General features: G+C 39.5%; 1 protein-coding gene across 2 annotated transcripts in view; it reads left to right on the top strand.

The window, feature by feature from the left end:
- Positions 1-18,799, top strand: part of LOC133258049 (ATP-binding cassette sub-family C member 4-like) — a 656,993-nt gene that overhangs the window by 634,414 nt on the left and 3,780 nt on the right. For both annotated transcript variants that reach the window (XM_061434381.1, XM_061434382.1), the window contains 4 exons: positions 2,146-2,235; positions 9,217-9,389; positions 9,683-9,788; positions 17,668-17,802. In XM_061434381.1, coding sequence (XP_061290365.1) covers positions 2,146-2,235; positions 9,217-9,389; positions 9,683-9,788; positions 17,668-17,802 — 504 coding nt within the window. The remainder of the gene's footprint in view (positions 1-2,145; positions 2,236-9,216; positions 9,390-9,682; positions 9,789-17,667; positions 17,803-18,799) is intronic.

The raw sequence follows: 18,799 nt of genomic DNA, 5'->3' as shown, positions 1-18,799 counted from the left end.
CCCACAGTCCATGGGGTCACAAAAGTTGTACATGATTTAAGACTAAACCACCACCACCAATAATAAAAGAGTGCTTGTGTACATTAAAAAAAAATTCTATAAATAAAGAGATAACATTAGATGATTCTTGGCTCTCCTAGTAATGTTTGGAAGCACATGTAAGTAAAGACTAAACATTCATTGACATCACCAGGTTTTGGTTCTGTTCCACTGGTTTCCACCCTACTTTTGAGTATGCTCTGTATACACACTCTATAAAATGTGCTTACAAAACAGTGCTAAGTTTGTATCTGTGTAGATAATGATCACTGAGCATTGTAAACACAGAACCTTAATTATTCTACTTTTTATGCATTTGTCTCCAAGTCACAATGTGGGTTGATAGAGATAATCTGGAGAGACTGAGCAGGGTGTAAAGAGTTCCAGGAAATTATTCAAGAGGCAGCCAGGGCTAGAAGGTTTAAGAGTGTAGACCTAGTGTTAACATGACTCACATTTTTATTACTGCTTTGCCTCATATGACTGTGGGGCTTCAATGAGGCCACTCAGCTTCCATGCTTCAGTGTCCTCAGCCTTCTACCAGGTCTAGGAGTTACTGACTCAGATTTGTTGTAAAGGTGTAACTGGATGAAAAAATGTATATGCTCATGGCTGCTTCTGGGAACCTTCAGTCAATAAGAATTATTATTATTCTTAAGGATCTAGACACTGAACTTTAGGTTTTATTTCTACTTAAGTAAAACGAGTAACACATTCTGGACCAACTGTGTTCTTTAATTTCCGTTTTTGTGGTTCTTGGTGAATTGTCTATGTTAATTGCTTATAATATAAAAATTATTTACATAAATTTAAAGAGTAAAGCAAAAATAAAAACACAGTGGGAGTTTGGGGGAAAAACATAATACAGATATCTAATGTTTTCTACCAAGAACTAGAAGAATGAATATCGCCTTGTTTATCCTTTGATTTCTGGCTCCCGTCCCACCAGGTTTTTCCTGACCACCATCCTATACCCCAACTCTTAATTTTCCAGGTCCCTGACAAAAACCTCTGGCATTTTCCTCAGCCCTCTCCACATCCTCCACTATTTTCTTCCTCTACTTGAGGACAGACACTGTATCTCCCATTTCTTTTGCTTTAGTGCTTATTATGGTCCCTAACAAAGGGGAGTAATACTTAGTTATACAAGTATTACTAATGATCTCAACATCAGACCGTAAAGAGTCTGCCTGCAATGCAGGAGACCTGGATTCCATCCTTTGTGACCTGCCTTCCAGAAGAAATTTAAATGGCCAACATGAGCTTATGTACAAGATTCTTTCCTGAAACTGAGAAAGATATATATTTCCAGAGTAATTTATTATGTGGCTCCTCCCAAAGCAGATGAATGGTGGGGGTGGGGGGTGGTCTATTTAAATTAAAAATAATTTTAATTGTGACAGAAACCACAGTGGATTTCAGGTTATCCTGACCTTGCAGTTAATAATGATCTGTGAGGCAGGTCATCCTGACGCACAGGTGAGAGAACGTGGGGACCAGCTGGTGCAGAATCAGAGGAGTTCTCTCCATGGACAGAGGAACCGTGGACCCCAGAATCTGACGTTCTTTTTGCATGTGTGGGGATTTCCATTCACACCCGTGGAGAGAGTCCCCATCTCAGAAGTCTGTTTTACCAATGCAGAAAATATCCCAGTTCATTCTTCAGTGCCAATGTGAAAAAAATTTAATCTTGCTTTGAGATATAAACCTTAATTAATCATTCTGTTGATATTTTCCAGTATTACATTAGGATTGACAATTTATCCAGTTCTCTTGATGTAAAATTCCTCAAATAATTATATCCTCATTTTTTGTTTGAGCAAATATTACCAGGAAGGCAATCTTTAAAAAGTCAAATCTTTCTCTTTTTTCTTCAATTTATTCTTAAGACAACTTGACTCTTTCATTTTTGGTCAAACATCTAGAAGATATTTTGGAGCACACTTTGCACAATGGGAGATTAAAGATACTATTTTGTAAAAAAAGCATTTGAAACCTTAATAATGATTATAGTGAATTTTTCTTTTTTGTATTTTAATTCTGTAAGCCTTCAAACAAAATGAAAAGATGTTAATGTGATAACATTCACTGTTTTGGGGCTTTTAGGAAGCTGTTTTATTCACTGGGACCATGAGGAAAAATCTGGATCCCTTTGATGAGCATACAAATGAGGAGTTGTGGAATGCCTTAGAAGAGGTAATTTATTAAATGTTAGCATCAGTATATATGTGTGTACATTTACAGTATTGCATGTAATTAAGGGGAGCTTATTTGTTTAACTGACTTTGTTTACTTCTTAGGAAAACATTGATGACATGGGCATATGTGTAAATTAAAATGTGTATGTTAATGGTGATGAAAACCAATAAAAAAATGCCTTATACTTTTTTTTTAGCATTTTCCCTAGAACACAGGGGGCTTCCTAGGTGGCCCAGTGGTAAAGAATCTACCTGCCAATGCAGGAGACGCAGATTCAGTCCTTGGGTCAAGAAGATCCCATGAAGTAGGAAATGGCAACCCACTCCAGTATTCTTACCTGGGGAATCTCATGATAGGGGAGTCTGGTGGGTCATACTCCATAGGGTCTCAAAGAGTCGAACGTGACTGAGTGAGCACATCCACAGTAGAACACAAAGTAGCTAGGTACATTATATTGTCCTTAATAGAGCACTAAACTAGAAGTTATAATTATGGTTTCGAGTTCTACTACATGAGCTAGTGAATTAGTTACCTTAATTACCCTACAATGTTCATTTTATTCCTTGGATCTTAGGGAGTATCTACTAAATGGAGACAATAGTAGTTTTGCATTATAAACCGAATGACATCATACCAATAAAATGCTATGAAGTTTCATCAGAAAGTATTTGTAAAGATAAATTATAGTTATTTATAGAAACCATGTCCTTTTAATGCTGCAGCATGAATGCAGGTAAGAGACTCGAGATTTTGCTCAGTTTTTATATAGATAGGTTTATTTCTAGAGGATTTTCTGTTATTTTTTCTCCTATTTCCATTTGGCCCACTTCTTTGAATTTCCTCACCCTTATACACAAGCAATGTTTACTGTTAAGTTGCTGTTGATTTGTATATTTTGATACAAATTATTTTGTGTAATCATCCTACTTTTGCAAATTGATTCTACTGATGGCAGAAATTATATATAGGCTTCTAAATCATAGACAGACTTCTAATTTCTCATTGGACCTAGCTCAGTCTTTAGATTTTAAAAAGTTGTTATTCAGTCGCTAACTTTTGTCCAACTCTTTGTGACCCCATAGACTGCAGCACGCTATGCTCCACTGTCCTCCATGTCTCCCAGAGTTTGCTCAGATTTATGTCCATTGAGTTGGTGATGCCATCTACTTCTTATCCTCTGTCATCCCCTTCTCCTTTTGCCTTCAGTCTTTCCCAGAATCAGGGCTTTTCCAATGAGTTGTCTTTTCATATCAGGTGACCAGAGTAGTGTAGTGAAGCTTCAGCTTTAGCAACAGTTCTTCCAATGAATATTCAGGGTTGATTTCCTCTAGGATTGACTGATTTGATCTCCTTGTTGTCCAAGGGACTTTCAAGAGTCTTCTCCAGCACCACAATTAGAAAGCATCAATTCTTTGGTACTCAGCCATCTTTATGTTCCAACTCTCACATCCATACATGACTACTAGAAAAATCATAGCTTTGTTAGTAAAGTGATATCTCTCTTTTTTTAATGTGCTATCTAGATTTGTCATAGTCTTCCTTCCAAGAAGCAAATGTCTTTGAATTTCATGGCTTCAGTCACCATCCATAGTGTCTGCTTCAATTTTTTTTACCTTTCTACTTGCCATGAAGTGATAGGACCAGATGCCACGATCTTAGTTTTCTGAATGTTGAGATTTAAGCCAACTTTTTCACTCTCCTCTTTCACCCTCATCAAGAGGCTTATTAGTTTCTCTTAACTTTCTGCCATTAGAGTGGTATCATCTGGGTATTAAGGTTATTGATATTTTTCCCGGAAATCTTGATTCTAGCTTATGATTCAACTAGCCCAACATTTTGCACAATGTACTCTGTGTATAAGGTAAATAAGAAGAGTGACAATATACAGCCTGGTTGTACTCCTTTACTAATACTGAACCAGTCAGTTGTTCTATGTAAGGTTATAACTGTTGCTTCTTGTCTTGCATACAGGTTTCTCAGGAGACAGGTAAGGTGGTCCTGTACTACCATCTCTTTAAGAATTTTCCATGGTTTGTTGAAGCACTTAATAAATGTGCATTAAATGTCTGATTTATCTCTTCATTTCAGAGAAGTGTGGTTTATTTCTTTAAAAAAATATTTTAAGTACAAAGCCAAGTGACTGTCCATGTCCATGTTGTTGTTTGAATTAGCGTTTGTTATTTAGTGTCACTCTTCCAGAGATAACTCTGAAATCTATAATATATAGATGAGATTTGATTGTGAGCAAGTAGATTTGGAGGCCTGACAACTTCTTGCCACTATTTCTGGTATCTGAAGGAAATCAACATTGAGTCTTTATATACCCACTCTGCTTTTCAACAACTGTGAGGATTTTATTTTCCTACATTGGGACAATTGCTTCACTTTCCCCTACTTGATAAGCAGTGGACCTCTGATTTCATTTAAGTTTGTGAGTCTTTCTACAGTTAAATTCTAGAAGAGAAATGAGGAGTGTGGTTAATAATCAAATATAAAGAAAAATAGGATGATCCACTGGTCTTGAAACCACATATTTAATGGTTAAATTGTGATATAGAGATGAAAGTACTGTTAAACTATTTTTATGTGTGTTTTCCAGCTTGAAATCTCTCTTCACAGATTCTCAATTACTAAAGTTACTCTAGAATTTTAGGACACATTGTTCCATGGAAAGAGAGTAACTGTTAATTGGGATACAAATCCTATCAAATGCTATCTTAGAACTTGGCCCAAATGTAATTCCTCTGTCCAGTTCAGTTCAGTTCAGTTGCTCAGTCTTTGCAACCCCATGAACTGCAGCACGCCAGGCTTCCCCATCCATCACCAAATCCTGGAGCCTACTCAAACTGAAATCCATTGCTTCAGTAATGCAATCCAACCATCACATCCTCTGTTGTCCACTTCTCGTCCCACCTTCATTCTTTCCCAGCATCAGGGTCTTTTCCAATGAGTCAGTTCTTCACATCAAGTGGCCAAAGTATTGGAGTTGCAACTTCAGCATCAGTCCTTCCAATGAATATTCAGGACTGATTTCCTTTAAGATGGACTAGTTGGAGTCTTCTCCAGCACCACAGGTCAAAAGCATCAATTTTTCAGTGCTCAGATTTCTTTGTTGTCCATCTCTCACACCCATACATAACTACTGGAAAAACCACAGCTCTGACTAGATGGAACTTTGTCGGCAAAGTGATATCTCTGCTTTTTAGTATGATGTCTAGGTTTGTCATAGCTTTTCTTCCAAGGAGCAAGCATTTTTAATTTCATGGCTGCAGTCAACATCTGCGGTGATTTTGGAGGCTAAGAAAATAAGGTCTGTGACTGTTTCCATTGTTTCCCCATCTATTTGCCCTGAAGTGATGGGACAAGATGCCATGATCTTTGTTTTTTGAATGTTGAGTTTTAAGCTAGCTTTTCCACTCTCATCTTTCAGTTTCATCAAAAGGCTCTTTAGTTCTTTACTTTCTGCCATAGGGTGGTGTCATCTGCATATCTGAGGTTATTTATTTTTGTCCCGGCAATCTTAATTCCAGCTTGTGCTTCATTCAGCCTGGCATTTTGCATGATATATTCTGCGTAAAAGTTAAATAAGCAGGGTGACAATATACAGCCTTGACGTACTCCCGTCTCAATTTGGAACCAGTCTGTGGTTTCATGTCTGGTTTTGTTGCTTCCTGACCTGCACACAGATTTCTCAGGAGGCAGGACAGGTGGTCTGGTATCCTCATCTCTTTAAGAATTTTCCACGGTTTGTTGTGATCCACGTGGTCATAGGCTTTGGCACAGTCAATAAAGCAGAAGTGGATGTTTTTCTGGAAGTCTCTTGCTTTTTCAATGATCCAGTGGATGTTGGAAATTTGATCTCTGGTTTCTCTGCATTTTCTCAATCAGCTTGAACCTTTGGTTGTTCATGGTTCATGTATTGTTGAAGCCTCTCTTGGAGAATTTTGAGCATTTCTTTGCTGGCATGTGAGATAAGTGCTATTGTGCAGTAGTCTGAACATTCTTTGGCATTGCCTTCCTTTGGGATTGGAATGAAAACTGACCTTTTCCAGTCTTGTGGCCACTGCTGAGTTTTCCAAATTTGCTGGCATATTGAGTGTAGCACTTTCACATCTTTTAGGATTTGAAATAGCTCAGCTGGAATCCCATCTCTCCACTAGCTTTGTTTGTAGTGATGCTTCCTAAGGCCCACTTGACTTCACATTCCAGGATGTCTGGCTCTGAGGTGAGTGATCACACCATCTTGATTATCTGGGTCGTGAAGATCTTTTTTGTACAGTTCTTCTGTGCGTCTTCTTAATATCTCCTGCTTCTGTTAGGTCCATACCATTTCTGTCCTTTACTGAGCCCATCTTTGCATGAAATGTTCCTTTGGTATCTCTGATTTTCTTTAAGAGATCTCTAGTCTTTCCCATTCTATTGTTTTCCTCTATTTTTTGCATTGGTCACTGAGGAAGGCTTTCATATCTCTCCTTGCTATTCTTTGGAACTCTGTATTCAAATGGGTATTTATTTCATTTTCTCCTTTCCATTCTCTTGTTTTCTCAGCTATTTGTAAGGCCTCCTCAGACAACCATTTTGCCTTTTTACATTTCCTTTTCTTGGGGATGGTCTTGCTCACTGCCTTCTGTACAATGTCACAAACCTCTGTCTATAGTTCTTCAGGCACTCTATCAGCTCTAATCCCTTGAATGTATTTGTCACTTCAACTGTGTAATCATAAGAGATTTTATTTAGGTCATACCTGAATGGTCTTGGAGAAGGAAATGGCAACCCACTCCAGTATTCTTGCCTGGAAAATCCCATGGACAGAGGAGCCTGGTAGGCTATAGTCCATGGAGCTGCAAGAGTCAGACACGATTGAGTGACTTCACTTTCACTTTCACTTGGATGGTCTAGTGAGTTTCCCTATGTTCTTCAACTTAAGTCTTAATTTTGCAATAAGAAGTTCATGGTCTGAGCCCCACTCACCTCCCAGTTTTGTTTTTGCTGACTGTATAGAGCATTGTAATTCCTAGTTATTATTGCCTATTGCTTCTACTGTCCTTTTTTCCCATCCTAGTACTTAATTATGGAGAACGCAATGGAAACCCACTCCAGTAACTCTTGTCTGGAAAATCCCATGGACAGAAGAGCCTGGTAGGCTGCAGTCCATGGGGTCGCTAAGAGTCGAACACGACTGAATGACTTCCCTTTCACTTTTCACTTTCATGCATTGGAGGAGGAAATGGCAACCCACTCCAGTGTTCTTGCCTGGAGAATCCCAGGGATGGCGGAGCCTGGTGGGCTGCCGTCTATGGGGTCACACAGAGTTGGACATGACTGAAGCAACTTAGCAGCAGCAGTACTTAATTATAACTTGATTATATGATTACACTACAGAGGGCCTTCATATTTGTATTATTCTCATGACCATCCCTGATTCATAAAAGAAAACAGAGTCAGAGAACAGTATTTTCTGAAAATATATTTCTCTTCACAACCTTTATTCTTCATGAAGCGAATATGGACTTGAAGGAAAGTTTAAAAAAAAAAAAACAGATTAGTGATGAGAGTTTATCCAAGTCAGGGGCAAGTATGAGATTATTTCTTCAAAATTAGGAAGTCAGTTTTTTTTTTTTTTTTTTTTCAGATTTTTTTTTAATTAATTTTATTTTATTTTTAAACTTTACATAATTGTATTAGTTTTGCCAAATATCAAACTGAATCCGCCACAGGTATACATGTGTTCCCCATCCACTAATGCACATATATGGAATTTAGAAAGATGGTAACGATAACCCTGTGTACGAGATGGCAAAAGAGACACTGATGTATAGGAAGTCAGTCATAAAAACAAAAACTTGCACCACAATCCAGATCTTACCCTTTAGATTCTGTGTACCTTTCATACTAATACTACATACCAATACCACGTTTAATCCTAATGCTGGCTTCTCCTGTCTTGTGATTGAACTCTATCAGGAGCATAGTTTAGGATCACATTCATAGAAGTTCTCCAGCATTTAGGATACCATGGAAACATTGCCCAATCACCCTTGGGCAATGTTTTGTTATGTGATGGTGTAATTCTGTGTCTCTGCTTATTGGCCCTCACTCATCAATCTGTTGGTCTCTTAATTTGAAGTGTATTTACTCTTTGTTGTTTAAGTATAACCTGAGTTTGGTCCTTGTTCTATAATATTTCTGCAAAAATATTCATTGAACTGATCCCTGTCATCAATGTAACTTCAGCTTATCTTTGGCAGTTAAAATTTATTTATTTATTTTTTTACTATTTTAAGAACATAATTTAAATACTACCTATACCCATAGTCTTGGGGGAAATAGTTGTTATGTTGTGTCCTGGTTTTCATTCACTGAAAGATATTTTTGACATTGAAGAAAATGTACATCACTGGCTTAGTGTTTATGTGATTAAACTTGGGAAAGAACCATAGCAAGAATAGGTTTTAGGATTACTAATGTATGAGGTACAGTTTACCAGTGTTTGAATTCACATTTTTCCCCCAACTTTTAGACCTTATAAAATGGTAAAGTGCTGATAAGATTATATCTTTAGAGAACCATACTTTCTATAATATATATATTTTTAAGTTTCCCATTAGAGTACCAACTCATATGCAAAACTGTACTTTAGGAAACTTGACTCAACCATAAAGATCACTTTAATATTTCCGTTTAAACCACGTTGGGAGAAATAGCTTCCTTTTTTGAGAGACTTCCTTAACTAGTACCTAGGTGGGGTTTCTGGTAGGTGGCAGGTGGCAGGGATGGAAGACACAGAGATCTTTTTGTCTTTAGCTGACTCTATGGTCTTTCTCAGTGAATGCTCTTTGGAAGGAGCTCCACCATCACATGACTGTATGTGTAAGATATGTAAGAAGTCCTGAGGATGTCAAAGCTCTAATGTTTAAGAGACTTGTCTACTTAAGTAGCAATTTGTTTAGAAAAATGCTGTTCTTTCTGTATCCACAGGTACGACTTAAAGAAACCATTGAAAGTCTTCCCAGTAAGATGGATACTGAATTAGTAGAATCAGGATCAAACTTGAGTGTTGGACAGAGACAACTGCTGTGCCTTGCCAGGGGTATTCTCAGAAAAAATCGAATACTGATTATTGACAATGCCACATCATATGTGGATCCAAGGTATGGAGTTGAGGTCCTTGAAACCTGGTGTCTGAATTTTAAATATGGTAAATGGAAAACATTTAGTGGTGATACAGTTTCAAGCAATTTTGAGGGAAGATTATTTTCCTTTGTTTTAAGAAAACTTATCAATTTCTGTTGACTTTTTTTTTTTTTTACTTAATTTTTAGGAATAAGGCTTTGTCTTAAAGTATTGATTTTAAAAAGCATTATACAAATATCATAGGGTATTTTTAAACCTCAAGTCCACTTTTCCAGTCTACGCTGAACTAAATCAACTTCCTTGATTCCAGAACTGATGAGTTAATACAAAAAAACATTCGTGAGAAATTTTCCGAGTGCACTGTGCTGACCATCACCCACAGGTTGAGCACCATTATTGACAGCGAATGGATAATGGTAAGACCCTCACCTCTGGAATTTGAGCTGGTTCCAGTCATGTTCAGTTTTTCAACTCATCTTTCCTTGTAAAACTTGATAGGAACCTTCATTAATTTAATTTTTTCTTAGTTTCTCCTCTCATTCCTGACAATAACTCAAGTACTTAAGTATATTTTCAGAATGTGCTATTAAATAATATATCCAGTATAATTCATATATCCAGTAATTTCATATTCTCATATTAAAAATTTACCATTTTTAATTATTATTTTTTAAAGATAGCCAACCATCTACATCACAGATGAGAGTGTAGAAAGAAAGGTAGATCAGGGACTGAAATACTGTAGATAAACAACTAGGAAGTCCCTGACACAATAGATCTGGGCACTGCACACATGGCAGGCTCCAAGTTTTTGTCTCTGGTATTGGTAAAATAATCTGCCTGCCAATGCAGAAGACACAGGAAAGCCAGGTTAGATCCCTAGATTGGGAAGACCATCTGGAGAAGGAAATGGCAACCCGCTTCATTATTCTTACCTGGGGAATCCCATGGACAGAGGAGCCTGGCAGGCCATAGTCCATAGGGTTGCAAAGAGTCAGACAAAACTGAGCACACACAAACACATCTAGAGTGTCTTCTTTCCAGGTTTGATTGGCTTTTTATTCCTTATAATTTGATATTTCCTTCCTTAGCTTTATTTCCTTCCTTCCTATCTCTATTTCTTTTCCTTATTCTCATTTTCATCTCTTTCTTTGTTCTTTCCCTGCTGAGTTTCAATAAATGTTAGGGTGTGGCTTCTAAAATAATAAGGAGACCATCAATCAAAGGAAAAACAACCTTTGGCTGAATATAATCTCAAAGGAATGCAAGGGGTTTTAATATTAACACCCCAGCCTGTGGTACTAATCTGATTTCACTCATGTGGATGGTAACCATAGTATCTGCTGATGCTGCTTCAGTCAGTTCAGTTACTCAGTTATGTCTGACTCTCTGCAACCCCATGAATCACAGATGCCAGGTCTCCCTGTCCATCACCATCTCCTGGAGTTCACTCAAACACACATCCAACAAGTTGGTGATGCCATCCAGCCATCTCATCCTCTGTCGTCCCGTTCTCCTCCTGCCCCCAATCCCTCCCAGCATCAGAGGCTTGTCCAATGAGTCAACTCTTCACATGAGGTGGCCAAAGTACTGGAGGTTCAGATTTAGCATCATTCCTTCCAAAGAAATCCCAGGGCTGATCTCCTTCAGAATGGACTGGTTGGATCTCCTTGCAGTGCAAGAGACTCTCAAGAGTCTTCTCCAACACCACAGTTCAAAAGCATCAATTCTTCGGCGCTCAGCCTTCTTCACAGTCCAGCTCTCACATCCATACATGACCACAGGAAAAACCATAGCCTTGACTAGATGGACCTTTGTTGGCACAGTAATGTCTCTGCTTTTCAATATGCTATCTAGGTTGGTCATAACTTTTCATCCAAGGAGTAAGCATCTTTTAATTTCATGGCTGCAGTCACCATCTGCAGTGATTTTGGAGCCCCCAAAAATAAAGTCTGACACTGCTTCCACTGTTTCCCCATCTATTTCCCATGAAGTGATGGGATCAGATGCCATGATCTTCGTTTTCTGAATGTTGAGCGTTAAGCCAACTTTTTCACTCTCCTCTTTCACTTTCATCAAGAAGCTTTTTCAATTTCTCTTCACTTTCTGCCATAAGGATGGTGTCAGCTGCATATCTGAGGTTATTGATATTTCAAATGATATTGATATATCAATATATCAATATTGATACTGATATATTCACAAGTTGTAATCTTCATTCCAGTTTGTGCTTCTTCCAGCCCAGCGTTTCTCATGATGTACTCTGCATAGAAGTTAAATAAGCAGGGTGATAATATACAGCCTTGACATACTCCTTTTCCTATTTGGAACCAGTCTGTTGTACCATGTCCACTTCCTGCATGTAGGTTTCTCAAGAGGCAGGTCAGGTGGTCTGGTATTCCCATCTCTTTCAGAATTTTCTACAGTTTATTGTGATCCACACAGTCAAAGGCTTTGGCATAGTCAATAAAGCAGAAATAGATGTTTTTCTGGAACTCTCTTGCTTTTTCCATGATCCAGCGGATGTTTTCAATTTGATCTCTGGTTCCTCTGCCTTTTCTAAAACCAGCTTGAACATCTGGAAGTTCACGGTTCACATATTGCTAAAGCCTGGCTTGGAGAATTTTGAGCATTACTTTACTAGCATGTGAGATGAGTGCAATTTTGCGGTAGTTTAAGCACTCTTTGGCATTGCCTTTCTTTGGGATTGGAATGAAAACTGACCTTTTCCAGTTCTGTGGCCACTGCTGTTTTCCAGACTTGCTGGCATATTGAGTGCAGCACTTTCACAGCGTCATCTTTCAGGATTTGAAATAGCTCAATTAGAATTCCATCACCTCCACTAGCTTTGTCCGTAGTGATGCTTTCTAAGGCTCACTTGACTTCACATTCCAGGATGTCTGGCTTTAGGTGAGTGATCACACCGTCGTGATTATCTGGGTCATGAAGATCTTTTTTGTACAGTTCTTCTGTGTATTCTTGCCACCTCTTCTTAATATCTTCTGCTTCTGTTAGGTCCATACAGTTTCTGTCCTTTATAGAGCCCATCTTTGCATGAAATGTTCCCTTGGTATTTCTAATTTTCTTGAAGAGTTCTCTAGTCTTTCCCATTCTGTTGTTTTCCTCTATTTCTTTGCATTGATTGCTGAGAAAGGCTTTCTTATCTCTTCTTGCTATTCTTTGGAACTCTGCATTCAGATGCTTATATCTTTCCTTTACTCCTTTGCTTTTCACTTCTCTTCTTTTCACAGCTATTTGTAAGGCCTGCCCAGACAGCCATTTTGCTTTTATGCATTTCTTTTCCATGGGGATGGTCTTGATCCCTGTCTCCGATACAATGTCACGATCCTCATTCCATAGTTCATCAGGCACTCTATCTATCAGATCTAGTCCCTTAAATCTATTTCTCACTTCCACTGTATAATCATTAGGAATTTGATTTAGGTCATACCTGAATAGTCTAATGGTTTTCCCTACTTTCTTCAATTTAAGTCCAAATTTGGAAATAAGGAGCTCATGATCTGAGCCACAGTCAGCTCCTGGTCTTGTTTTTGCTGACTGTATAGAGCTTCTCCATCTTTGGCTGCAAAGAATATAAACAATCTGATTTCGGTGTTGACCATCTGGTGATGTTCATGTGTAGAGTCTTCTCTTGTGTTGGTGGAAGAGGGTGTTTGCTATGACCAGTGCTTTCTCTTGGCAAAATTCTATTAGCCTTTGCCCTGCTTCATTCCGTATTCCAAGGCCAAATTTGCCTGTTACTCCAGGTGTTTCTTGACTTCCTACTTTTGCATTCCAGTCCCCTACAATGAAAAGGACATCTTTTTCAGGTGTTAGTTCTAAAAGATCTTGTAGGTCTTCATAGAACCGTTCCAACTTCAGCTTCTTCAGCATTACTGGTTGGGGCATAGACTTGGATTACTGTGATATTGAATGGTTTGCCTTGGAAATGAACAGAGGTCATTCTGTCGTTTTTGAGATTGCATCCAAGTACTGCATTTCGGACTCTTTTGTTGACCATGATGGCTACTCCATTTCTTCTAAGGGATTCCTGCCCGCAGTAATAGATATAATAATCATCTGAGTTAAATTCGCCCATTCCAGTCCATTTTAGTTCGCTGATTCCTAGAATGTCTACATTCACTCTTACCATCTCTTGTTTGACCACTTCCAATTTGCCTTGATTCATGGACCTGACATTCCAGGTTCCTATGCAATATTGTTCTTTACAGCATCAGACCTTGCTTCTATCACCAGTCACATCCACAACTGGGTATTGTGTTTGCTTTGCCTCCATCCCTTCATTCTTTCTGGAGTATTTCTCCACTGATCTCCAGTAGCATATTGGACACCTACCTACCTGGGGAGTTCCTTTTTCAGTATCCTATCATTTTGCCTTTTCATACTGTTCATGGGGTTCTCAAGGCAAGAATACAGAAGTGGTTTGCCATTCCCTTCTCCAGTGGACCACATTCTGTCAGACCTCTCCACGATGACCCACTCGTCTTGGTTGGCCCCACAGGCATGGCTTAGTTTCATTGAGTTAGACAAGGCTGTGGTCCTAGTGTGATTAGATTGACTAGTTTGCTGTGAGTATGGTTTCAGTGTGTCTGCCGTCTGATGCCCTCTTGCAACACCTAGTGTCTTACTTGGGTTTCTCTTATCTTGGACATGGGGTATTTCTTCATGGCTGCTCCAGCAAAGCACAACCGCTGCTCCTTACCTTGGATGAGGGGTATCTCCTCACTGCTGCCCCTCCTGACCTTGAACATAGAGTAGCTCCTCATGGCCCTCTTTCGTATGCTGCTTAGTAATGAAGTAAACAGATAAAGAAGGCCTGCATAATGTGTAAGAAGCAACAGATGGAGTTAACCAGTGATTTTGTTGGTCCATACAAAATAGATAATGATCCAGAAATAAGTGATCAGTAATCCCCAGTAATCCTTATGCCCCGTGATAATGGGACTCTCTCTTTTGACTACTTGGGAAGTTACTGGAATACCACCTCCCAGCCTACTGCACATACATTGTCAGATGGGATATCAGTGGGGACGTTGAGTAGATATCAGATTGTTACCATTGAGTCAGTGCCTGTAGTCTCACTCCTTGAGCAGAACACACACAGGAGTGAGTTCTGGGGTGGCAGACAACAGCAGTAGGGCATTTGCAACCAAAGGGATGCTCTAGGCTTTAGTCAGTGTGTCAAGTCACCCAGACTAGAACATCACAGTAGGAAGCAGGCCCCACCTACAGATTTTCATGAGGGACAGAGTGACATTCCAAGATTGCAGGACAGTGACTCTTACATTCTAGAAATGTTATTTGGCATTGGTTTTGCTGTTATTATCAAAATATGTTCATTTGTTAATCCTTTATTTACCCATGCTGCTGCTGCTGCTGCTAAGTCACTTCAGTCGTGTCTGACTCTGTGTGACCCCATAGACAGCAGCCCGCAGGCACCCCCATCCCTGAGATTCTCCAGGCAAGAACACTGGAGTGGTTGCCATTTCCTTCTCCAATGCATGAAAGTGAAAAGTGAAAGTGAAGTCGCTCAATCATGTCCGACTCTTAGCGACCCCATGGACAGCAGCCTACCAGGCTCCTCCATCCATGGGATTTTCCAGGCAAGAGTACTGGAGTGGGGTGACATTGCCTTCTCCAACATCTCCTGGTAAATCTCAATAACCTCAATTTTTTTTCTCTTGGTCAATGTCTTTGAACAAATCTTTAATATGGTTTTACAAAGCAGTTTACAACCCCAGCCCCTTCCCACCTTTCTAGCTTTGTCCCACTCTGCTCTCCCTCTTTCTTTTATAGCTAAAACCACATTGATTTTCTTTCAGTTCTCCAAATGCAGTGTTCACTCTCTTATAGTTGTGCCTTCTCTGAACTGTCGTGGCTGAGACTAAGGTGATGGAAGTAGAAATGGGAAGTGGTTGGGATAGAGACATTTGTGATAAATAATGAAGTGAAACCAAGCAGATTGTGCGATGGGTTGAACGTGGGATATGAGGGCAAAGAGGGGAGTCGATGCTGGTGTCTGGATTGTGTTCTGAGCATCTGGGTGAATGGAGAAGATAGAGGGAAAAGGGAAATGCAAGGGTTCACTTTGGAGCCTGTCACCTTCATAATGATTGACCTTGTTTTCCATGGTAGACCTTGCCATTCACTGAGGAGCAGTCCTTCTCACTCCTATGTTGGGAGACCTTCAGTTTAGGACTCCCTTGTCAAGGTCATCAGTGATGTCCTAGGGAGGTCCCACAAGGAGATGTAAATTTAGTCACTTGTTTACATCTAGATCTGAGATGGTTGCGGTTACTAACTCCTCTGGTAGGAATGGTAGGATTAAACATCAGGAGACCCAAGAGATGTGCATCTCCCAACTACAGAGTCATGGGATTGTTCTGTATGGTCCATGCACCCCAGGTGCAAAATTTGTATTTTCTTCTAATGCTTCTGATTACTGGTTGGCTTTCAATTCAGCAAAAACACCATAAATAAAGTTCTTTCTAGAATATTTGATTTTTAAAAAAATTTTATTGGAGTATAGTTGAATTACAATGTTGTGTTACTATCAGGTGTATAGCAAAGTGAATCTGTTATACATATACGTATATCCACTCTTTATTAGAGTCTTTTTCCATATAGGCCATTACAGAGTATTGACTGTTCCCTGGGCTACAGTAGGTCCTTATTAGTTATCTATTTTATATATAGTAGTGTCTATATTCGGAGAAGGCAATGGCACCCCTCCAGTACTCTTGCTTGGAAAATCCCATGGACAGAGGAGCCTGGTAGGCTGCAGTCCATGGGGTCGCTAAGAGTCAAACATGACTGAGCAACTTCACTTTCACTTTTCACTTTCATACATTGGAGAAGGAAATGGCAACCCACTCCAGTGTTCTTGCCTGGAGAATCCCAGGGACATAGGAGCCTAGTGGGCTCCGTCTATGGGGTTGCACAGAGTCGGACACGACTGAAGTGACTTAGCAGCAGCAGTGTCTATATGTCAATCCCGATCTCCCAATTTATCCCTCCCCTACTTACCTCTTGGTAACTGTAAGTTTCTTTTCTACATCTGTGACTCTATTTCTGTTTTGTAGATAAATTCTTTGTACCCTTTAAAAATTTTTAAAGCATTTTTGTACCCTTTTTTAGGTTTCACATGTAAGTGATATAATATGTTACTCTGTTTGACTTGCTTCACTAAGTATGACAATCTCTAGGACCATCCATTTTGCTGCAAATGACATAATTTAACTTTTTCATGGTTGAATAATATTCCATTGTGTATATGTACCACATTTTTTTTATCACTGGAATGTGAACCTCAATTTCTTACTTGCTTCTTTATTCTTATTCAAAGAAAAAATTGGTTTTCTAGAGATGTCTTCTGTTCACAGCAGATCAGCTAAAGTAGCTCTTATATATATCAGCTCCTTTTGCCAACCTTTCACTCTCAGAATAATCAACCATAATCAAAATCAACTTTAAGATGCATCTTAACTTGTCAGACAATGAATGCTGCCCTTCTTAGCAACTGACATAATCAGGGCCCTGTGGGTTGAAAAAAAATGCATAGTCTGGAAGTTGAGAGTTATGTTATAGTCAGTGGACTTCCTGAGGACTTCAAGTCAGGGATGGAGCATCTAAGACAATGCTGAGAAACTGTTCTAAAGAGGCAAGGGTAGAAGGTCAGGATGTATAGGAGTTTTTGCAACAAAAGACTAGGTAGTCAGAACAACAAAAGATTACTGTTAATTAAAGAAAATCAGATGTCTCAAGTAAATGAATTTAGCACTTCTATGTTTAGGGGGAGCTATAAGAGTCTGGGCTCAATGAAATCATTCCACTGACATGTACCTCAGCTATCTGGGCCAGTATCCTGTGTTTTCTCATCCTGAGTTTCCTCAGGGCTCACTTTGGGGAGTGGGTACAGTCTGATGGCTGATAGATGGCAAGTATTCTTTCCTTTCTGAGTTCCCTCAGGGCTCACCAGCTCATGATGGTGGCTGTAGTCACCGATGACTGTGACGACCTTTATTTACTGATACGGCAGTAAATATTTCATTTCCCATCTATACCATTAAAATAATAAAAGGTTGGGTTGGGCCTTTATTTGCCTAATAAAACCATTATCAAGGTAATCAAACCATTAAAATATTAGCCAGGCCTACCACCCAAATAGATTTTCTCTATTCTTCCCTTCCTGTCCCTTTACAAACTATTGTCTGATTTATAATATGTTACTGCAAAACATGGTGTGCTAATGGGTTTCTTCCTGCTAATTGACAGGTTTGGGATTCAGGGATACTGGAAGATTATGATGAGCCATATTCCATGTTGCAAGATAGAGACAACCCGTTTTACGAGATGGTGCAACAATTGGGTGAAGCTGAGGCCACTGTTCTCACTGAAAGGGCAAAACAGGTGAGCCTGCTGTGGGGAGCTGTAATTAAAGTTCGTCTCCACAGCACACTCCTCATGCTGTGGCACCAGGGATGTGGTAACAAGCACTCTGTGTCCTTTTCAATTATAAGCCTCTGGATACAAAACCTCATGACTGGGTTTTAACAACACATTGCAGAACACAGATATGCTGAGAATTGGCAGCTGTGTTGTTGATGGAGTGTAGGATGTGCATGCACATGTACCTAAGAGAGATTTCAGATTAGAGTTTCCACATGATTGGAGTCTGGGTTCCATGATTCTCATGGAACACAGTATACTCTCATTTTGCAGACCCTTTACTTTCATCCTAGATGATGCTCAGAATATTGGTGATGCAAATGTTTCAGGGAACATCCAGGGAACTTGAGATTTTGAAGGAAATAACATTTGTAATATTCTGGGTCTAGGAAGAAGTATTGGAGAAGGAAATGGCAACCCACTTCAGTGTTCTTGCCTGGAGAATCCCATGGACGGAGAAGCCTGGTAGGCTGCAGTCCATGGGGTCACACAGAATAGGACACAACTGAAGTGACTTAGCAGCAGGAGCAGCAGCAGCAGCAGCAGGAAGAAGTACAAGGGAAAGATGTAGATCACTTCTGTTTCTAATCTGTAAAGAGAACTCCTACCTGATACTGTCACTTTCTTCCTAATTCTTTGTCATTTAGAATTAGGTCCAGTTGCCTCCCTTATGGGCTTCCTTGGTAGCCCAGCTGGTAAAGAATCCACCTGCAATGCAGGAGACTCCAGTTTGATTCCTGGGTTAGGAAGACCACTGGAGAAAGAATAGGCTACCCACCAGTATTCTTGGGCTTTCCTGGTGGCTCAGCTGGTAAAGAATCCACCTGAATTGCAGAAGACCTAGGTCTGATCCCTGGGTTGGGAAGATCCCCTGGAGAAGGGAACAGCTACCCACTCCAGTATTGCTTCCTCTACCTTTTAGAAGATGAAATTGTCATCATGATAAATCAAGAACTCA

The sequence above is a fragment of the Bos javanicus genome, chromosome 12 (genome assembly GCF_032452875.1).
Source record: "Bos javanicus breed banteng chromosome 12, ARS-OSU_banteng_1.0, whole genome shotgun sequence".
Classification (NCBI taxonomy): Eukaryota; Metazoa; Chordata; class Mammalia; order Artiodactyla; family Bovidae; genus Bos; species Bos javanicus.
This window is presented reverse-complemented; position numbering and strand designations above follow the sequence as displayed.